Source organism: Thalassophryne amazonica, chromosome 9 (genome assembly GCF_902500255.1).
Source record: "Thalassophryne amazonica chromosome 9, fThaAma1.1, whole genome shotgun sequence".
Classification (NCBI taxonomy): domain Eukaryota; kingdom Metazoa; phylum Chordata; class Actinopteri; order Batrachoidiformes; family Batrachoididae; genus Thalassophryne; species Thalassophryne amazonica.
The window spans coordinates 41,397,676-41,421,561 of record NC_047111.1 but is presented as its reverse complement, the minus strand read 5'-3'; the positions used below and the strand labels follow the sequence as shown (position 1 = coordinate 41,421,561).

Sequence of the window (23,886 nt, the reverse complement as noted above, 5' to 3'; positions counted from 1 at the left end):
TGTCTGTTTTACTTTTGACTATGTTATGATTACAATGCATAAACAGAAATAAATGAATATTACAATTTGTAATGCATTTGACTCTAATGCTAACTTCAACACTGAAAATGCCATAGACATGCTAACGAGTAAGCATCGCTTCCGTTTTTAAGTTATAAAATACATCAACTGTTTCAGAAGACCAAAACAGATCAATTTAACATAAAACAGTAAGTATTACTCACAGATAGTATATGCACTTTAAGGTTTAGCATGGAAAAATAAGAGAATCATGAGCGCACTCATCACCCTGCTCAGAGTGCTGCTCTCATTGGACCGACATCTCTGCTATTATGGAATTGTGGGATAGCTCGCGCCCACAGATTGAGCTCGCCGGACTTTCACCACCCTGCTCCAGCGTGTCGCTCTCGTTGGAGCGACAACACACAGAATGTGTCTCTTCCCAGATAGATCTCTTTCAGTGCAGCTTCTTGTTCTGACTTTAACACGAAGTTAACAAGTCTTTCATTGCCAACTGTAAATGGTAATCAAAACATTCCAATTGTATCTTTCTGAACTTTCCGCATCAAACGCCATCGTGTCAATGTTTACAATGTGCTTGAGCAACAACAGGTGAAGTTGCTCATAAACTTTAAGTTTCTTAAATATTTATTACAGCCACTTTTAAAACTTCAGTTCTCTTTATAACATTATTACTGCTAAATTTTAGAATTAATGGAGATGAGATATACTCATTATCAGCATGAATGTCTGTGAACAAACTACTGAGAATGCACTGTAAGTGGATTTGCATGTCTGTACATGACACACACAGAGAGAGACAGAGACAGACAGAGAGAGAGAGAGACACAGAGAGAGAGAGACAGAGAGAGAGAGAGAGAGAGAGAGAGAGAGAGAGACAGACTCTCACTTGGATGTAAAGTTGGCACATGCTGACCCAATCTGTCATCTTTGAGCATGTGCAGTAGCGTCGTTTTGCCAGCATTGTCCAGACCAAGAAATACTAACTTGCCTGATTTATTCTTCAGTCCTGAAACAGAGCCAGAAAAAAAAAGTCACAACACAAATGTGAGGAGACACAATTATGCCTAAAGCACTGTATTTAAGATGTTACTTCAATGTGCATGGCTGGTGCCCCTCAAATGGCTGGGTCTCATTTATAGCCATCATCTAATTCTGTTCACAGTGAATAGACCTGCCCCCAGCACATTTGCTATCCACACATGTTGAGTGGTGACCAATCAAAAAACTGTTTTGAAGAACCGAAAAACCCAAGACTGCACCAAATCGTCAATTTAATCCGTATAACATGATAATCCACATACAGAGAACAGGAACCTGTTCTGCCCACATCTGATCAGCTAAATCTGTTTTTTTTTTTCCCCCAGGTCCTGATTGACACACCAGATTTAATTAGCTGTGGTTGAAGCATCATCATCATACTCATTTGTCATGCCAGTGTGTGCCTCACCCTTAGAGTGAAACGGGTGGTGCTGATCGATGTGTAGTTTATAACTGCAACAACAATCGATGGTATAAGGACAGGTATACCAGTATACCATGCCATTTTGTAATAGCTTTGCTAATTATTGCCACAGTACAAGTTGTTATGTTATGCAGTGTCAATTTTTTTGGCCGTCTTGTTTTGGAATAATGCACATACATGTATATTAGTCTGAGCATGCAATTAAGATGCTTTTATTCTGTTATAAAATGTGATTTTTAAACTCTCAATTTTCATTCACCCCACTAAAAGTTAACATTACAACAGCTACAATTAGTTTAAACATCAAATGCTGTGGTGACCCAGCCTACGCTTGGTGCTGGCATATATATGACTGAAATCATATATTGCAGAATAGTTTAACGTGCAGAAATAGTTACAATTGGGAGCTGCAAATTTACAAGTGCTGCTACAATGACTGCTACGTGGACTATCAGATCATACATGCCAATGATTAGATTCCGCAGGGTTTTATGGCTTAATTACTAGACAACACCCGAGAATCACAATGTCTGCAACACGTTCGAGAAGGCTGACATCTCGAACGTGTCGTCCCAGGGTGCACTGCGCTAAATCCAATATGGTGGTATCTGTGTAACAGTCTATGTAGCATAGCTGCTCTCCAGGGGGAGACTCCTGCATTACTGTGTCACATTTAAAATCAAAGCTATACAATTTAAAATGGAAACTGAGTTTATTTAACTTGAATTTGTTATTCTGACAGATTATCGTACAAGCAGAATAAATGCTTCTTGTGGCTTTGTCACACTGGGTGCACTTAGAAAGATAAGTGGACATGATTTAGTGTTTACTCAGTTCGCTTGTGAAATTCTCACGAGTCAGCTCTAAAACGTCTTTATTTCTCACTGGAACACAACGCTACCTGTCCGACAGGGTGAACAGGAGAGACGACACTGAGGCAGAAACTAGTGCAATGCATTCTGGGGACACAAACAGCCTGTACATGAGACTTCTCATAAGATTTTTACTCAACATGTCATCACAGACATTTCTTTTGGATGACTTGTGTGAGGTTATTTAATGCAGTTTGAGTGAGCGACTTCGCAGGAATAAACCCAACCAGTCACTTTATGTTCCTTTGACAGCCAGCATTTGAAGCTACAAGAAAAATAAATATTTTGAATTTTTGCTTCAAATACAAAGATGTGTCATGCCTCCACCCCCAAATAAACTTTGGGACCCATTATCAATGAAATTTAATGAGAGAACTGTTGATCAGTTATCAGCACTTGTCAAATTTTGTTGATGTGGGTAAACAAAACCTTTTCTCCCCCCCCCCAATCCCTTTAGTTTTTCTTTAAAAGGATAAGCATCACCACCACTGGCTGCAACACTGGCCCTGAATTTCTGTTTCCTTTTTACTCTGTGGCATTTTAATCAGATAAAAGGTCTGGAGTTGCTTCCACGTGTTGCATTTGGTCACTGTGCAACATAAGTCTCAATATGAGGTCTAAAGAGCTGTTGATATAAATGAAAGAGGCCATAATTTGTCAGGGTTTTTTGTGCGTGTGTGTGGGGGCTGGATGAGGTACACATATTGTCAAAGTCTAATCTACAATCGAGAAGCCTAAATGAATTAAATAATTTTGTCTGTTGCTGCCATAATACAAACTGAGTGTGAATGACAAACACTGTTATCCACTCGTATTTTCATATACTAGGGGTGCCAGGGCAGAACATACGTTTATCCTGGCTGTTTTTTGTTTTTTTAATAGAATGGACCATTCTACTTTGATTTTTGGAGGTCTGCTAGGGATATTGTCTTGGACAAGTTACATTTTCAGTGATTTCATATTTATAGACCATGAGGAAAAATCTACTTGAAAGTTAGGGGCAGGAGAAATGTAACTGGTTATTTTACCATCATTTCTAATGAGAAGACCAACACTATGGGTGAGGTGATGGTCTAGTGGTTAAAGCGTTGGGCTTGAGACCAGAGGATCCTCGGTTCAAATCCCAGCCTGACTGGAAAATCACTAAGGGCTCTTGGGCAAGGTCATTAATCCCCTAGTTGCTCCCTGTGTGTAGTGGGCACCTTGTATGGCAGTAGCCTGACATCAGGGTGAATGGTAGGCATTGATGTGTAAAGCACTTTGAGAGTCTGATGCAGATGGAAAAGCACTATATAAATGCAGTCCATTTACCATTTCATTTATATACTACTGTCAGATGTTTGTGTATGGACCATAAAGGGTCAAACTAAGAAAGTAATGACCGCATCATTTTTCTTATGCTTTCAAAAACTGACACATATAGTACTCTAAATTGAGCATTAAGTTGCATTCACTTACATCTATTGGTTTGACCAACATGGAGTAATTAAGATTTCATCCCCCAGATTTTAAGCATCCCCTTCCATGTGTGGCATTGACCCCAGGAAAGAATTTCTTTTCTGTTCTTTTTATTTTAAACCAATTTACTCCTTACAAAAATTTTGCAAATTTCAGTCTTTTTTCCAAATCAAGTAAATGATGACTAAATGTTTATCAGATGTATGTTATCACACTTTTAGTTTTATTTCAAAAGCTTATCAGTAGTGATTAACAGTGTTACAGTACATTTTAAGCAGTTTTAACACTTTAGATTCCAAATGCTGTAAGTCTAGGTTTGGACAAGCAAGTTACTTCAGTGACAGAAGTTGCTTACAGGTTAATGAAAGTCAGTGTACAGGATGACAACAGTACCCCAAGAACCCAAAGTATGAAGAACGCCAAATGTAACTGACACAAATGCAACAGGGTTCTAAAGTGAAGTAACAATTCTGTCAACATCAAATTGAGTCATGATGGGGACAGATTAAATAAATTATATCTCACTGAACAGGGTAATCATGCTCATTATCTTTTAAATTTTCTGCTGTTAAGTTACACTGAAGGGGAGCCACATTACATTGGCACTGCTTCGTGCATTGAACATGAGCCTTCTTACAAGGACTGTGAGGTTGACACTTGTCCTCCTGGCAGTTATACTCGTACTTTACTTATGGTAGATTCGGTTTGGGAGATTTCATCATTCTTGTGGCCAGGAGATGTCCATTTTCAGTATTTTGGCCAAAGTTGATTGGAGGTGGCAGAGAAAGTGTAGGCAGTGTACCCCTTTTCCAAATAAGGATCTGATACAAGGCCCTCTTTAAAGGTGCAGACAAAAGGCATCTTAAGTCAGTGGCGGTCCTAGAGTGATTTACTCCCCGGGCGAAACCCCCTGCGTGCGCCCCCCCCGTGCACGCCCCCTCCCTCCGGGCACACTAACGTGGCCACCACCTCCGCCCCACCACCCATGAAAGCACTAACTTCGTTCAGAACACCCACAATGCCACAAATTAACTCACAACAGCTATTTTCAAGAACAAATTTCCGGTTTTAATGACTACTGCAATAACAAACACAAAGATAAACAATAATTACTTCAATAAAGTTTTTGAACATAAAAAAACAAAAGACTCAGTCACTTCACATTATAACTATGTACAGTACAGGTATTTAAGAAAGCACAACTGCACTACAGCACCACCTGATGGTCAAAATATTGCACAAGTCATTCAGTTTTACCAACAAAGTGCACTTTGCATTATCATAGAGTACCATACACCATAATGAACAAGACTTAAACCTCCATTAAAGTCGCACCATATAAATAAGTGCTCACTATCTGTGATGTGAAATTCCATCGAGTAGGAGCATTTCTGGGCAACCTTGAGCAGCCTGCAGACTCAAGAAAAGACATCCTCTTTGTGGATTTTAAGAAAAATGTGGCAAACCCAGAGAGAGATGCAAAAAACATTCTGCACTCAGTTAAGCATTTAGCCCCCTGAGACAGAACCAGATTCAGTCTGTGTGCATAGCAATACACAAACATTGCACTGGGGGCTATTGCTTTAACTTTGGCCTGCAAACCATTGAGAGTTGAAGCCATGGCTTCTTCATAAGGAAGACTATCAAATGGCTTCGCCAAAATCCGGTCCACAACATTCAAACTGTCTGCCATTATGTGTAGCTTGCTACCTAGCTAGCTCGCTAGCTGGGACTGGCGCAAAGCTAGTGTGAAGTGTGTCCGCCTGTGAGCGCTTTGTGACGGTGGAGGGGCTCAGCAGCACCCGCTGCTCGGTAGGGACAGAAACTGCGATAGAAGTCAGAAAGAGTGATAGAAATCAGTCTCCAAACACAAGCAGCTACAAAAAACAACAACAACAAAAAAAACACACCAGAAATAGAAGCTCGATTTGTCGCTAGTCGTTATTAACAAAGAAAATACCGCTAAGAGGATTAGGAAAGTCTCCGGTTCAACTCAGAACAGAATGAAAATTAAAAAATGCTCCCACGGATGTTTACACCAAAAGATCGCTGATTCGCTCATTTCGCTGTCAATCAAAAAGGGATTCAGTCTCAGACAGCTCATCCAGTCATCATGGAGAAGCTGAGCGTCCGGGCCAGCCGAGGCCAGCCCACTGCCCCATAGACCCCCAGAGACACTGAGCGTCCGATGGGCGGGACAAAGCCCAGCATTTATCCAATGACTCGTCTCGCTGCACTCTTTGCTTTGCTATTGAACTCTGTGGACGCTGTGCGTCCACACTGTTTAAAACACTGTGAAGCTGCGGGAATGAGTGAGAGGGAAGCCGCGTCATTACCAGGGATAAGAAGCTGATTCTGAACAAAACTTGAGCGCGTTGTAGGGCATATTTAGTCAATAACATGTACACACAACAGTAGTATATATTTGATCACTTATTTTTTTATATTTTAGGGGAAGCTGAGCTTCCCTTGCAGTCTTAGAGCAATCGCCTCTGTATTAGTGTAGTTCTTGGTAGTCAACATTTCAATGACTATTACAGCGTTCCACTAGTGGAACGGCGTCGGTGTGTATTATGGGGCTACCATTCTGTTGGCTAACACAGAGCCCAACATTATGTGAGGACAGTAGATTGTACAGGCGCCAGATGCACGCCTCCCACCATGGGACGGGGGGGAGGATGGGGGTGCCGCTCTGCCGTAACATAACCACGAACCCCCCCCCGTCAGGACAACCCCCCCCACCCCTGTTTTTTTCCTCCCCCGCACGGTTGTGCCCCCCCCGCGATGCCGCCCCGGGCAGCTGCCTGGTCGGCATGCCTCCAGGACCGCCCCTGGTCAGTGGCAAGGATCAATGCCAGATTTTTTTTTTGTCGAAGAGATGACAACATAGCTCATCAAGCGACCCAGTGAACTCCTTTGTCCCCATAAAGTGCTCACATATGTTTGCAAGCAGAATCTAGGATGGCTTCTGACAACTTAAGATTGGATCCAGGCATTCCATAATCTGGAAATGGCTCTAGAAATTGATGACACTTGAGGGCAATTTCAAGGCACACTTTTTTCCACAATTGAAAATGTAACTGACTGTGTCAGAACTAGGGATGGGTATTGATAACATTTTATTGATAGATACCATTAACGATTCCCTTATCGATACCTCCTGTGAGTTTTCTGTGTACTATAAATGGACTTTACAGGTTTTCTATGTCAACAACATTTTACTGAGTCTTAAAGAACATAAATATGAAATTGGTCACTGAATCCTTGATCTCTGGCCATAAATAAACTGTACATGGTGGATCCTTGATCTCTGGACATAAATACAAAACAAAATCTGTAGCATTTGTTAAAAACATTTTCTTTCAGACATTAATGGCATGAAAGTTTCTCCATACGTCTGAGCTGAACTCAGATGGCTGCTGGAGTCTGCAGTCATACAGCCTTGAGCTGCTGCACGTCAGCGCAGATGTTTCATTTTGGTAGGAAAAAAGCATTGTGATAGATTGCAGTTTATTGGTTGTATTACAACGTTTGGAAAGAGGTGTCATTTGATTTAAACAGCAATTCTCTTTGAAGTTATCTATTGCATTTGCGCAATATCTCTAAAATTAGAAAGGTCTTGTCTCAGAGTGATGCTGAAAAACTAATTCATGCATTTATTTCCTCTATCCTGGACTATTGTAATTCATTATTATGAGGTTGTTCTAAAAGTTCCCTGAAAAGCATTCAGTTAATTCAAAATGCTGCTTCTAGAGTACTGACGGGGACTAGAAGGAGAGAGCATATTTCACCCATATTGGCCTCTCTTCATTGGCTTCCTGTTAATTCTAGAATAGAATTTAAAATTCTTCTTCTTACTTATAAGGTTTTGAATAATCAGGTCCCATCTTATCTTAGGGACCTCATAGTACCATATCACCCCAATAGAGCGCTTCGCTCTCAGACTGCAGGCTTACTTGTAGTTCCTAGGGTTTTTAAGAGTAGAATGGGAGGCAGAGCCTTCAGCTTTCAGGCTCCTCTCCTGTGGAACCAGCTCCCAATTCAGATCAGGGAGACAGACACCCTCTCTACTTTTAAGATTAGGCTTAAAACTTTCCTTTTTGCTAAAGCTTATAGTTAGGGCTGGATCAGGTGACCCTGAACCATCCCTTAGTTATGCTGCTATAAACTTAGACTGCTGGGGGGTTCCCATGATGCACTGAGTGTTTCTTTCTCTTTTTGCTCTGTATGCACCACTCTGCATTTAATCATTAGTGATTGATCTCTGCTCCCCTCCACAGCATGTCTTTTTCCTGATTCTCTCCCCTCAGCCCCAACAAGTCCCAGCAGAAGACTGCCCCTCCCTGAGCCTGGTTCTGCTGGAGGTTTCTTCCTGTTAAAAGGGAGTTTTTCCTTCCCACTGTTGCCAAGTGCTTGCCCACAGGGGGTCGTTTTGACAGTTGGGGTTTTTCTGTAATTATTGTATGGCTTTTGCCTTACAATATAATGCGCCTTGGGGCAACTGTTTGTTGTGATTTGGCGCTATATAAATAAAATTGATTTGATCTTTCTAACTTGACTCAGTAGAGAGCAGCACAGCGTTTGGAGCAACGGAACGGAGGATGATTCTTGTTTCTTTTCTTGCAACAAGACAGAAGTCCCAGTTAGTCACTTTAATCCGCACAAAAGTGACTCATTATTGACATACTTCAATGGCTTTGAGAGGGGTTAAAAAGTTGGCGCTTCTGAAGAGGAACGAAGCAAAAAACCAACAAAGCAGCGGATCAGAGCACTGCTTCATTGGTTCAAGGTTCAAAGCATAGCCGTGCTGCAAAAACGGTTGATACAGACCTGCTGCAGGGTCTGTAATCGACGTAGGGAAATGATCATTTTCCCGACAAACACCCTCAAAAACAACAGCCGCTCTGAAGGACCAATAAGGGAATCGTTAAGCAAAAAGGCTATTGATACCAGTGGATCGAATAATTTCTTAACGATACCCAAAAGAACTGGGTCTCAATACCCAGTCCTAGTCAGAACCAGTAAGCGCATAAGCAGACAGAATGACGCAGCCTGTGGAGTTGGAGCAGGTGTTCGATAGATGCTGTGAATGATGAACGAGCCCAGTTTCTGCATCCAAAGTTCTGTTAGGTCCTGAATCATCACAGGACGGTAGATAATAAGTATTAGAATCTGTCAGTTGCACAAATCACTGCTGTTCTCCAGTCAAACAACTTTATTAATCCCACAAGGGGCAATGAAATTTGAGCAGCCCATAAAAAAAACAAAAAACAAAAAACAAAAAAAACCAACAACAGAAAAACACAATAACATAACATATGAGGTCTGTCAATAAAGTAACGGACCTTTTTATTTTTTTCAAAAACTATATGGATTTGATTCATATGTTTTTACGTCAGACAAGCTTGAACCCTCGTGCGCATGCGTGAGTTTTTCCACGCCTGTCGGCGACGTCATTTGGCTGTGAGCATGCCTTGTGGAAGGAGTGGTCCCGCCCCCTCGTCGGATTTTCATTGTCTGGAAATGGCTGAATGATTTGGACTTTTTTTCCATCAGAATTTTTTCAGAAGCTGTTAGAGACTGGCACCTGGAAACCATTTGAAAAATTTATCTGGCTTTCAGTGAAAATTTTACGGGCTTCATAGAGAATAAGGACTGTTACTACAGCTTTAAGGACGGCTTTAAGGACACTCGGCGCGCCGCGCTCCGAGCTGCGACGACGATGCAGAAAACGCCAGATCATTTCTAAGCTGATGGCTCTGTGGATACGAGACCGTCGTGTGTACTTTCTCTGGTTATCACAAGAGCTGGACATCAGCCATTTTCCGGCAGATTTCACTTTTAACAAGAGATTTTGTCATGGAAAGCGGCGCGGAGGCTTCGTGCGTAACGACCGATTCGCTGTTTGAGCAAGACAAAGAACACCTCCGTTTCAGCGTGTCATGGGACAAGTTGGGACATGCCTATCTAGGCTTTCAATGCTTACCAGTCCAGTAAGTATCAGAGAAATTGTGGAGAGCTGGGCTTGTCCTAACTTGTCCTCTGACATGCCGAAACGGAGGTGTTCCTTCCTTCCTTTTGGTGTTCGTTTCACACAAACAAATGAAATCTGATAAAGCAGTTCCATGCAATTGTGCTCCTTGGCTGAAAAAGTGATGTGGGCAAAGATTCCAGTGTCAGCCTCTTCATGATCTTCACATGCCAAACCAACTCAATGACACAAACACCAGGCAGGAGTTTGGCTGATCCATTCTTCATACCCCCAAGAATTAATTCACATTCCGATTGGATCCATTCAGGATGGGACATCCATGATTACAAAAGGTATTCCTCAAGGTGCTGTTTGTTATCTGTGCTATCAAGGTATCCCTTCCATGATGGAAGCTGCAGGTTGTCATGGGGCATGAATGATTTTGGCTTCTTTGAAGATTTTTGTCTCCTCAGTCTTTCTTCCGTCATCAGCCTGGTTTCAGGGCCAAAAATCATACCTGTTACCAATAATACGAGGTCTGTCCAAAAAGTATCGGACCTTTTTATTTTTTGCAAAAACCATATGGATTTGAATCACATGTGATTGCATCAGCCAAGCTTGAACCTTCGTGCGCATGCGTGAGTTTTTTCACGCCTGTCGGTTGCGCCATTCGCCTGGGAGCAGGCTTTGTGTGAGCAGTGGTCCACCCCTCTCGTCGGATTTTTAATGCGAATGTTGCCCCAACATGTCCTGTAAGGCTTCATCACGGTGCTGCTTTGCGGCATGCGGCTCTGCCGCGACACATGGAATTCCGCTCCTCTTTCCATGACAAAAACTCCTGTAACAGTGGAATGTGCCATTCATTTCTAAACTGGACGCTGTTTAGAATCCGGGACGTCCTCTGACTAGCACAGGAATTGCGGAAGACGTGGACATCAGCACTTTTTCGGCATATTGAGACACACATGCGGAGGAATTCCGCGCATCGCGGCGGAGCTGCATGGCGCAAAGCAACGCCATGATGAAGCCTCACAGGACATGTTGGGGCATGTCCAGCTCATGCACAATTTCTCGGATAGTCACACGACTAAAAAGCCACCGACAGCTATCTGAAATCCATCTCAAAGCCGTCCTGTGAGACCAACACGAAGGTGGTTTTGTCCCGCGCAATGAGCGGCATGGTGGCGCATCCATCCGCTTCTTTTTCCATGAAAAAAACTCCTGTAACAGTGGAATGTGCCAAAAAAGTGTTGATGTCCACGCCTTATGCCTTTTTGTGGAAGTCAGACGATGTCCCGGATCAACAAAGCCTTCACGTTGGAAATGATCTGGTTGTTTCAGCGGGGTGTCAGCCTCTCGGAGTGCACTGCGCTCTCAGATGCTGTGGGCGGTCTTTAAACCGGCTGGAGCACTCCTTAATCTGTGTAATCCCCATAAAATGGTCCCTGAAAGCCATCTGAATTTTCCGAATGGTGTCCACCTGGAGGTCTCTCTCAGTTTCTGGAAAAATTTGATGCAGCAAAGCTCCAAATCGTTCAGACATTTATTTGCAATAAAAATCCGACGAGAGGGCTGGACCAGTACTCACTCAAAGCCTGCTCACAGGCGAATGACGCAACAAAACTCATGCATGCGCACGAAGGTTCAAGCTTGGCTGATGCAATCACACGTGATTCAAATCCATATGGTTTTTGCAAAAATAAAAAGGTCCGATACTTTCTGGACAGACCTCGTATGCACATTTTTACACCGTTTCCGTCACATTTGAAGAATCTTGTCAGGATATCTCTGAGAAAATTCTTTGAATGCAGTGCACCCAAGGTTGTGAAAGCACTAGGGCTGGGTATCAAACATCTTCAATAACGGTACCAATACAGATACCTTCACTTCGATACCGGTTCATGAACGATACTTTTTTTCAATACCAATTTTATAAGATCAAGTCTAACAAAAAGAAAATTACATTACACATAGTAAAAGTCTTGTTTTATTTTTCAGCTTTGGTAATTTTCCACTCTGAGCAGTTTTCTTACAGAAGAATAAACAACAAATAATTTCCAGTGCAAAAGAACACTTGAAAACACTGTAGTTTTTGTCAAAAGCATTTCCTTTCAGACATTTTGGCATGAAAGTCTCTCCATACCTCTGAGCTGAGCTTAGCCAGCTGCTGCACGTCAAAGCAGGACGTCTCATTTGGGAGGAAAAAAAAACCCCGCTTTGATCAATTGCAGTTTATGGTTTGTACTACCAAATTTGCAAAGAACTGTCATTTGATTTAAACGCCGATTCGTTTTGAAGTTATTAATTCCGACCGGACTCTGTCTTTCTAATGTGACTCGGTAGATAGCTGCGCAGCATTTGGGGCTATTTCAATGGAATGGGGGATGATTCTTGTTTCTTTCTCGCAACAAGACAGGAGTCCCAGTTAGTGACTCTGCACAAAAGTGACTCATGATTGACATATTTTTAATGGCTCTGAGAAGGGTTAAGAAGTGGATTTGCCGTGGGAACAGTGCTTCAAGCTTCAAAGCGATGCACGTCATTGGTACACTCAGATGAAGTGGAGTCCGGTGGTGGAGATTTTGAATCAAGCTGCTCGTGTTCTCTAACGTCCACAGGCAGACTTAAATGTTGAGGACGGCTGCGGACCACTCTTCTTGCATGTGATTAACCTCTGGGTACTGAAACTTGGCCCCAAAAGACGAGGCGTGTTTTGATACTTGGTACTACCGAAGCATTTCGGTCAGTGCCACAAAAGAACTGAAGTTCGGTACCCAGCCCTAGAAACCACTGAATGAAAGCCATCAAATCAGTGAAGTAGCTGGATTTTAAGTCATCCCCAGGTAGCTCTTCATAAAGTTTTGAATCCTTGTCTATTTTTATTTCCATAATTAGACTTGTTCCCTTTGCGCATAGCAAAGTTGTCAGGATGGAGTGGGTCAGGCAGGAAAAGTGAACTTAGATATTTTGTCCACTCATGTGAAAATGCTTCAGCTTTCTGCTTTGGCCCTAGATTCTCTACAAAACAGAGGTCACGAGTAACTGCCCTTTCTTCCTTATAAAGTTCAGTGGTCTACTGAAGCAGTGGTTTCTTCTTTGCCCTATGAATGAACATTTTAAGCTTAACTGGATCAACTTTCTTTGCATTCTCCTGTTCAGGCTTTTGAAAGGGCATCATTACTTTTATTCCTGGCATCTCTAAGAACCAGAAATTGTGCTGCCTCTACTGACGAGATGTTCATCAGGTTCTCACTGCAAACTAGAAAGGGATTCACCATTGTATTTATAATAGTGGAGTTGAACATTTGCACTTAATTTTGATCTCATTCAGATGCACCATTTTCAGAAGACTCAGAATCCTGCTTCACGTGTGCCATTTCCATAGTTTCCTCAGAAACAGCTGTGAATGTAGGCAAGGTCTTGAGGTACTTGGAGATGGTGTCCTGACGTTGAGCGATTCCATGAAGTAGTTTTGATTTGCATCTTTATTGTAGGTCTTTTCAAGGGCCATGTCTGACCACACTCCATTGAATTTGTCTCTCTGCTGGCGAACAGTGAAATTACTTTTGGTGAACTCCAATTTTACAGCTGCAGGTAGGTCCTTCATGGCAGAAATATAGTGGGATAAGCATGAGGTGTACTTGTGTCCAGCTGATACAATATATGGGAGCATGTCTTCTGTTGGAGGTTCTATGGAGGTTCCAATTTCCAGACCTTTCAGCTGCTATGAACTTCTTCAGGATTACCATTCTTCATGAAAGGTAATTAGATTAGGACCCCATCTGCATTATTTTGATCCTAAAGGGTTTAAACCCAACTATTATACAGTTAGCAAACAGTACAGAGTTGTTAAAATGACATTAAATGCATAACAAAATATATTTGAGAAATCTTTATTCATTTATTTCATCTGAAAAAAGACTGAAATTTGGAAGATTTTTTTTTTTATATTTGCATACTTACAGCATTTCGAACCTAAAGGGGTATAACTGCTTAAAACACTTAATAATTACACGTATGATAACATACATTTGATAAACAGTCCAAATGCAACTTTTGCAAGAGAATATCCCAAACAGACCACCAAAAATCAATGTAGAATGGTCCATTCTATATATATAAAAAAAACTCCCAGGATAAATGTATGTTTTGACATGACAACCTCGCTCCACTTTTATGCACAATATTGTACAACGGCACCCCTGCTATGTAGAGAAATTATGGGCTACTGTCAAGAGGAAGATGAGAGACACCAGACCCAACAATACAGAAGGCCACCATCAAAGCAAGGAAAAGCAGCCCTAACCAAGTACTGAGTGCATAAATGTACATACATTTCAGAAGATCAACATTACTGTTATGATAAACACTTTTACTGCATTAATCTTATGAAGTATTAATATTTTGAGATATGCATTTTCTGTTTTTTTTGGAACTGTAGGACAATAATCAAAATTAAAATAAAAAATGCTTGAAACATTTTTCACTTTCGAAAATACCTGGAAAAAATAAAATAGAACTTAATTTTTGGGCTGCACCCATATTTAAGTTATTAAAAAATGTCAGGGTTTCATATCACATCAACATTAGTCAAAACCGCTACCAACGTGCTTTACCAGTAAAGTTATAGATATACTATCAGTAAGTGTGTGGAATGTCCAGTACATACCCAAAAACTGTAGTAGTTCACCGAAAGCGTTATAAACCCAGCTTAAAATGGATGTCATATCTGGAACTATTGAATCCTGAAAAACAACACGACAGAAGGGAAGAATTGAGTGCACACAGAGGACCTGACACAGAAAGGGCTGGGGGGAACACAATATTCATACAAAATGAATCAAATTAAAGAAAAAATAATTTGAGGAAAACAATCGTTTGACCCATTTAGCACTTTTCTTGAAAATACGCAACTACAATTTTATTTTTGTACCCAAGTTATTGTTGGATGTGAAACAATTTTTCAGAATATCAGAAAATGATTAGACATCTATTCACTTCATTAATCACCAAGAGCAAAAATGCTAAACATCCTCTCACTCCAGCTCAGCAAATATAATCCTTTGGTTCTTCCCAATGTCTCATATTGCTGTCTGATTAAACATGATATAAAATATTACGGTTCTGCAAACCTGAGATAGGTTCAAGAGTTATTTGATAGACAGTCTACACAATACCAGTAAGAAGTACAACTGCTATATACAGCAAAAGATTGTGATTTGTGAAAAAATATTAAGTCAATCACCACACCTGCCTGCTCTCACTGGTGGTGGGGTGGTGGCCAAGTGGTTAATGCACTTGGTTTCAGTTCAGAAGGCTCTGGGTTCAAATCCCAACCCTGCCACATTTCTCCATGTAATGTGGAGTTGCGTTAGGAAGGGCATCCGGCATAAAACCTGTTCCAATTCAACATGTAGATCCACCTTGGATTTGCTGTGGCGACCCCGAGTGCAAACAAGGGAGCAGCCGAAGAGACTTACTTTACCTGCCTGCTCTCACTGTTACTCCTGTGGACAATTTTAATCCATTTTGGACGTACTTCTTTTAAGAAGTCATCCCTCCATACTGGGAGAACACATTTTAATATCTACAATTCCACACAATACAGAACAGGCACAGGACCTGGTCTTCATCTCCATGTTCACTCCTGACCCAGTTAGCAGTAAATCACCCTCTGTGACCAACTCTAATCAGCTGTGTATCACACTTTTGTATTACAGTGCTGCTGATTTAATGCAGAATGACCACCACGTTCAATGCAAGGGGAGTCACCAGAACTTCCAGTCATTACCTCAAACATCTTAACGCTGATATACTAAAGCTGTTAATGCCAGGTTTATCAACATTTCATCACTGTCCACAAAAATCATTGCTCATAAGTTATTTAGCAATGGAGCATGATTTCAACTTTAGGGGATTACATGAGATGACAATGTACTTTGTACTAGATCTCTTCAGAGGATGCTTGAGTACCACTGCAATTATTATGCCAACTGAGTAGTTACTTAGAAAGACTTGCATAGTGTTACTTGCATTCTGAAGAAGCAACAGCTACAACATATTGGCTATGTGGTGCGTTTCTTTGGGCATGATCCAGCACCCAGATTTCTGTGTTCTGGATGATTTTTAGCTGCCGTCAGCCACTTCAACACTGTGAGGGAAAGTGTAAATGTAAACTTTCTTTTTTCATGAAATGTTTAGAAATTGGATTACAACTGTCATCAGTCAAGTTTGGATAAATTTACTGTGCAGCATGTTAAGTGTTTTGTTTTTATGTTGTGTGAGGTGTGGAGCGAGACTACCTTCAAAATTTAGTCAATTTAAGTTTGGTTTATTTTTGTGCAAATGACAGCATCTCATAAAACCTCACTCTGTGCAGATATGGAATCACTGTACGCAGTGTGGCTATTTGGTGACCATCTCCTCAGTGAAATATTACACTAATTCATACAAAATGTCAACTTTTTTCATAAATTGGTGGCATTTTATGGCTAAACTCAAAAGTGGAGTGACTTCATACAGAGACAGTGACTCAAAACAAACCCGAATCAATACTCTCTCGCTTTTAGGTTCATGTTTCTGAAGAAAAAGGAAAATTAACCAATTCCATTAATGCTTCCAAAGTTTCTGATTTAAATAATCCAGTCACTCGCTTGAACTGGCTGTTTTCCTCTGTTCGGTTTAAATGCAGCAGGCTGAGGCTTGGGGGGGTATGACCACATCTCCTCCTGCACTGAAGGGGAAGAGAAAATCCCACCATCCTGCACACAGTGATGAGAGTGAGCCATGGGGAAAAAAAACAAAAACAAAACAAAAAACCTGAAAGCATACACAGTCCATTTGTCTATTTACTCTCCACTTTGTTGGGTCAGGTCAATTTTTCCACCCCAGAGTAGTCTTTTCATGTGTGAAAAACTATTTTCCCCATATTGGCAAGACCACAAATCTAATCCACAGTCTGTCACATGGATTAGAATACGGTGTTATTACTATTTGATAAGACCACATATTCACACTGGACTGTTACTGTTCTCTCTACATTTATCTAAACATTTGACTTCAGCAATTTCTGCCTTTATAACAACTGATAGCGTCTTAAAATAAAATCTGACAAGTAAAACTGCATCTACTGTTCATTAAGTCACCAATATATTTTTTAGTTCTCAGTAACACTGATTTTGGTTTAAATTAGATTCTTATTCTCTTCTACAAATGGGAAACAACAACATGGATTTTTGCATCCAGTGCTGATGTCAGCATTTCTGGGATACTCACAACTTCAATGTTGTGCAAAACGATGCACAAATGTTTTTCACACTAAGTCACACAGACTTCTACGAGCATGTTAAATATTTATCATATCTTCCTCCACATGAATATTTCACACTCATGTAACAGAAGAAACCATAAAATGCAGCTTTAGCAGGATTTAAAGGAACATTCTGAAAACACATCATTGTATATATCACATTATACAAGTAATGCCAACTGACAATGAATTCCATCAAAAACATGACATTATAAGATCAAAGACTTTGTGGGAGTGTTAGCTTCCCGTATAAATGATGATTAAAAAAAGTCAAGTCAGCATTTTGGTCCTTTTGGTCGAACCAGCCACATTTGAATGGATTCCTGATTAACTTTGTCTCCCTGCAGCAGAACAATGTTTCATCCATTTCTTTTCGTTTCAACACAATGGCGAGTTCACGGTAAAATCTGTAACAGTGTCTCATTCGCTGCTGTGTGGACGAGCAGCAGTGCGTTACATTTATTCTACAGTATCGGATCCGGACGTGAAAATGTGAGACTTCATATCCATTGTGACATCCCATCAGAGACGTTTCAAAACAATTTTAAAAATATAAACATTGTGAAGACAGACCACAGACTAAATCCAATGTGGGCCAGGAAAACAAAAATAACCCAGTGTCACCCACCAAACGGCCCCCCCTGCTTTCACTGCGCATGGGTCATTTCTGAGAGTCACCAGTGATTTACCGTTTGCCTTGTTTCTGCTTAAAATAGCTTAATAGCATTTTAAAAAGGACTAGTCTGCACCATCTGTCATGCTTAGTTATCATGTTACGGGGTAACATACGTCACGTCATAGAATCCAATGGACATTGACCTTTTTTGACCTATACTTTGGAGACCAAACATTCAACACAGTCAAAACTATTCCATTTATTAATCCTTTTATTTCAACCAATAATCTGCATCACTTTTTACCACAACTGAAGTAACTAACTTTTCACCCCTGTACAAACTGAAACTGACCTTTGTCACCATTTTTGCTGTTTTTATCCCATAACGCCGGAACATTCAGTCATAGATAGTCCAAACTATACCTTTTTGGAATCCTTATGATCACACAAATAGTGTGGTATAGGTTTCAACATGACCAGGGCATTTTTAAACTGACCCATGAGTAATTCTTTATTGATCCCTGTAGCTCAATAGAGGTCAGCTCCAGAATGGCTCCACATCTGAAAATAAACATTACTTAATTTAGAATATGTGTGCCAAATTTCATACTTTTAATCACAAACTGAATGATTGTTTTGGTTATCTGCTGCACTATAATGTCTTCGTTTTTTTGTGGGGGCATTACAGTGCCATATACATTTTTGCAAGTGATTTATTCAAGTTACGTAATCAGTGACAACATTTGGGCAAAGTGATGCATTTCTCTGAACATTATGCAGCACTCCGGTGCCTCAGTGTTCCAGATCCTTGTGGCTGGGGAAAGCCAAAACGATGCCCAAGTTTCACTTGGCTGTGGCAGATAGACAGCTACTTTCAAGATGTGGGGATGAACCTTCAAGCTTAATAAAATCAGTGTTTTATTTTTTTCTTACAATGCATACATGTGATTATACCAGGTAAAGCATGTTACAGCTGCTAACTTTCATTTACGTATATAAATTGCCAAATATTATATTGCAGACATTTCTGGATCTTTCATGTGCATGTGGTGAGAACATATAACCAAATGTAACAAACTAGATAGGACAGAAAACATTGAGATTCAATCAGCATTACTTTCTACAAGTCTAAAAAAAATGTGATGGCACACCACTGTCTCAAATGCTATTTGCAATCCATTACATGATTAGCATATTTATTATCTTGCAGCAGTCTTTAGATAGCAGGACTGGAGGCACGTTTTGCTGTTTGGTAAAGATATTTACATGAAATGAGCACAACTGATAATTGGATTTTATAACTGGAACCAGACGATCAACAAAAATATGAGGAACAGCTCAAAGCAGTGACATCATCAAGATCATTCACATGAGATAATTGTATTTGAGTATAAGCCCTGAAAGTTCTCGTATGATTTGCTTTTCATTGACCAAGCCTTTTATTTCAATGACATGAAAAAGATGTGATCAAATCATTCAGCCACATCTCCTTCAGTGTGCAAAGCACACAACTCAAGAAAACAGGGCAGATTAAAACAAAAACCTACCTTCCTTGAAATCAAATGTGAAATGTTTAGTTAAACATGATCCATTTTCTAGATTCTCCTCATCAAACCTTTTCCCTATGACAGCTGCAGTGGCATTTGCACAAGGTAAGCTGGGGTCAACCTCCAGCCCCAATTACACAATATGCAAACAACTCCAGGTCTAAAGAATAAGACAGACAAAGGTCAACACCACGTAAATACAGCTGAACTACACATCAACTGGTTGCAACATTCAAACCTTGTGTACTCCCTTAGCCTCCCAACCCACACACAGCTAAAAAAAAAATTAAAGGAACATTCTGAAAACACATCAGATCTCAGTAAGAGGGAAAAAAAAAATAGATCATACTGGCTATCTTTCCTGATATGGAGCGGGAAATGTGTGAGGAATGAAAAGATGCCATATCGTTTGATAGAAATGAAAACTGTCAACCTACAGAGGGTTGAATTTAAACACACCCCAAAAATCAAAGCAAAAAAAAAAAAGAAAGAAAAAAAAAAAAGAAGTGGAAAGTTCATCCATTTTGCCAAAATTTCATTACAACTCAAAACTACTCAGCAGTTTGTATGGCCCCACATGCTTGTATGCATGCCTGACATTGTCGGAGGATGCTAATGAGATGTTGGATGGTGTCCCGGGGATCTCCTCCCAGATCTGGACCAGTGCATCACTTAAGGCCCTGTCACACCTTGACGATTTAACCAGCATATGCCAACTGTATTAAGAAACACTGGCATAAGTCTAATAAGTTATGGGTAAGTTTTTTTTTTTTTTAAATAAATTAAGAGCACACTGAAGCAAATTGAACGTCGCTGATATACGTCCTAATACGCTGAGCTCCTTGAAAAATTTTGGGCATGCTGAAAATTTTCAAGGTGTGTGACTCATACGTCCCGTACATGTGGGACATAAGTTGTAGGTAAGTTATGCGATTGTTGGCACACTTTTCTTGTAATTTACTCATAAGTCTAATTACGCCCATCAATGCTGTCTACTGATTGGCTGAAACCTGCAGTCCGTATGCAAACAGCCTGTTTCATTCACACACACAGAGTAAATATTACCTGTTCGCTTCAGTCCGATCCATCATGTATCCACATAAAGCTCCTGATTTTGGAAAACGATGTCTGAAAATACTTTACTGTCTTGGCTGGAAAAATAATATTTTAAAACAAGTCCCCCTGTGCTTTTTCTGCTGCAGGTGCGTTTCTCAGATGATGCCGGTGTCGCTCTCTGAACACAGAAGCACTGCGATGATTTAAACTTTTAAAGCGCCAGTCGACCACAATCAGGTGTGATCATTTGATGACCTGATCGATCAGTGTCATCAGAGCTGAATGAAGTGCTATGACTAACTTTTAAAGTGCTGTCGCTGTGATCTGTCAGCTGATAGATCGCACAGCACCTAATTCAGGTCTGATCCCACCTAATCGCGGTCAAGTGGCACTTTTAAAGTATAAATCATCACAGCATTTCATTATTCAGATTTTTGATGACCTGATCAGAAAGCAACCGCTCGGCGCTTTGAAAGTTTAAATAGTTACAGCACTCCATTCATTCATGGCAGTGTTTCGCACAGCCAGTAGACTCATCAGTATTCTGTACACAATGAAAATGGTCCACCAAGATAAAAAAAAAATGAAAATAAATAATGTTAATTACTGTGTTTCTGACCCACACCACACAGTACCGACCTGAACCACTCAGTAGAAATGGGGCTGTCGGCATATGCTGGATAATCGTCAAGGTGTGACAGCTGCATTAATTTATTAAACGTACGCCAGCATATTCCAGTGTTTTTAATACGGTTAGCATACGCAGGCTAAATGGTCAAGGTGCAACAGGGCCTTTAGCTCCTGAACAGTCTAAAGTACAACCTGGGAATGTTGGACAGACCGAAACATAGTGTTCCAGAGGTGTTCTATTTGATTTAGGTCAGGTGAGTGTGAGACCCAGTCAATGGTATCAACTCCTTCCTCCTCCAGGAACTGACTGCATACTTTTGTCACATGAGGCCAAGCACTGCTGTGCACCAGAACAGCCCAGGGCCCACTACACCAGTATAGGGTGTGATAATGGGTCCAAGGATTTCACCCCCATACCTAATAGGGTGCCGTTGTCTAGCCTGAAGAGGTCTGTGCATCCTTCCAGGGATATGCTTCCGCAGACCATCTCTTACCCATCAAATGCAAAACCAGTCAGAACAGATGACGGGGGGGAAAAAAAAAATGTCAGTACTCATTGTTGCCCCTCTAGTGCACCCGTTGTTAATTTCATGAACACCAAAAGCAGCTGAAACTAATTAACAACCCCATTCTGCTACTTAACTGACCAGATCAATATCCCAGGAGCTGAACTGACGCTACTGTTAGATGTTTTTTTTTTTTATTATATTTTATTTTTTACAATATCAAGTATTTGCTATGCTTAAACGGTTATATTTTTAGTGAGATTTAGTTATCTGTTTGAGTATGCATGTCAACTTCTTTGAAATGGTTTTATCTGGCCAGAAAGTCCAGTATACAAAGGAGGTAGGTTCCACCAGGTACAGGACAACTGCAGGCTGAAGAAAAGGGGCGAGGTTTCCCCTCTATTACGTGAGCCAATATGGTCAGGTGTTCATGGATGCTTAGGAGAGAGAGAGAGAGAGAGGGAGAAAAAAAAAAAAAGACAGCAATGTGATTCATCTATAATATTCAAGACAGCAAAAGTTACTCCGAATGCTATAGGCATTTGGAAAGCTAAGGGGGGGTATTTTGAGAATACAAGTGCCCTGTGGGGCATTCTGGTGCAATCTTTGGACTAAATTTGGACCTGAAACAGCTGTTCTCTTGTGATCTCATGCAGTATGGCACAACATGTGTGTCATCCTGTAGGAGCATGTACAGAATATAACAACACAACAGTTTACAAATATAGCTAAATCTTCATGAAAACTTTATTTAGTTTGTTTGTGATTGGGCTCAAAGACTAGGCAATTGAAAAACATAACTCTCAACTAAAATGTTATAAATAACTTCATAACTGCTTTCAGACTAGGTAAAGAGATATCATATCATAATATCATACCATAATACTGAAGCCACTCGATTACTATTATTCATTCAATAATGCACAACAATAAAATGTTTAATTTGTTTAAATTATCCATCTCAGTCTGAGCCCAAACACCTCTAAGAATCTGAACCTGAATTTATTTATTTTGTATTTTATACAGAAATTTATTTATTGATTGACATACCTTGATTAACATACCTTATAGTAAAAAAGCCACATATTCTTGTGTAAATTCCTGTAAATCCACTCAAAGCCACTGTTTCTGTGTAGGCTCTCAGTTGTCCAGGTGGTTTCCATAGTAGAGAAGCTTGAAACTTGAAGCAGAAAACCCACTCACAATGACCAATATCTGCTCTTTGGCTCAAACCACCCCCTTGAACACAAGCTCGGGGTGATCAGGACTCTTCAACACAGAGCCCTACAGGTGCCCACAACTGCAGAGGGAAGGGCTAAAGAACAACAACTTGTATGGAAAGCCCTCACAGTGGGCCTCATGTATCAATGTGGTGCACTTGTGGCGTAAATTTACGGTGTAAATTTGAAGTACACCAAAGTTGCCGTGACATGTATCAAGCAGTGCGCACCTGCCCATTTCCAGCGTATGCCTGACGTGACCTTGATAAATGCGGCGGGTGAAAACTGAAGAAATGAAAGACGGCAAAGAAAAAGAACTCCACCAATCACGAAGCGTGCCAATAGAGCGTCAAAAGCGGCCGTCGTATCAATTGTTTTGTAGCATAATCAAAAAGTGTTACAGTGGTCCCTCGTTTATCGCGGGAGTTAAATAGTCAGCGTTATTTTTACAATTATTATAGATGTTTTAAAGATGTAAACACTCAACGTTCAAACCTTAGTAGAAAAATAAGGCCAACCTGTTTTCAGGCCCAAACATTTGTTTGAGAAATAAAATAGAACGTTTTCCTATAAATAATTATGATGGCTTTTAGAACTAACAAATTTAATTCTAACAATCAATGTACGAGGTTGGACACATAAGAAATTATTAATAGTGACTGACCAGTATTTCACAGTTCCTCTGATCGCGCCTCTTTGTCCTGACGCCGCGCCTTTTTCCTCTGAGTCAAACCTCGCTGCAGGTGTCTTTGTCCGAGTGAAGGACACAGTTGTGGGTAGTTGTTGGCGCTCTTTTTTTCTTCTGGGTGAGACGATTCTTATAAACAGACACGCAGAACACAATGCACTGTAAAAAGCATGCAAAATTGGACTAAAACAATCCACGAAACTGCGAGGCCGCGAAAGGCGAACCACGTTATAGCGAGGGACCACTGTATTCTCTTTTCACGTCAATAATTCTTGACATGTGGATATTTGCTAGCTCAATTAATAAGACACGCCTAATTGTTCAGATTTCTTTATTTTTAAAATTTCTTTATTTTATTGTAACAAACGAATGGAGAAGACAAAACCTGATTGCAGCACAGGTGAAGGGAATGACAACACTACAGTTGCAATAATCAATTTCATTGTCTAAAACGATCACACCACATAAAGTTAAGCTCAGCGCTGCTCTGGCTCCAGGCTGTGGAGAAAAAGGCGAGCAGTGCTTTC

At 40.6% G+C, this 23,886-nt stretch overlaps 1 protein-coding gene across 1 annotated transcript in view; it reads right to left on the bottom strand.

Annotated features, from left to right (window-relative positions):
• sar1b (secretion associated, Ras related GTPase 1B) overlaps positions 1-23,385 on the bottom strand; it is a 38,147-nt gene extending 14,762 nt beyond the window's left edge. Inside the window, exons 1-3 of the mRNA XM_034177957.1 lie at positions 23,336-23,385; positions 14,457-14,532; positions 911-1,030 (exon numbers count right to left, since the gene is read on the bottom strand). Of these exons, the coding sequence (XP_034033848.1) occupies positions 911-1,030; positions 14,457-14,514 (178 nt within the window). The 5' untranslated portion in view covers positions 14,515-14,532; positions 23,336-23,385. The remainder of the gene's footprint in view (positions 1-910; positions 1,031-14,456; positions 14,533-23,335) is intronic.
• Between the last annotated feature and the right edge of the window lie 501 nt (positions 23,386-23,886).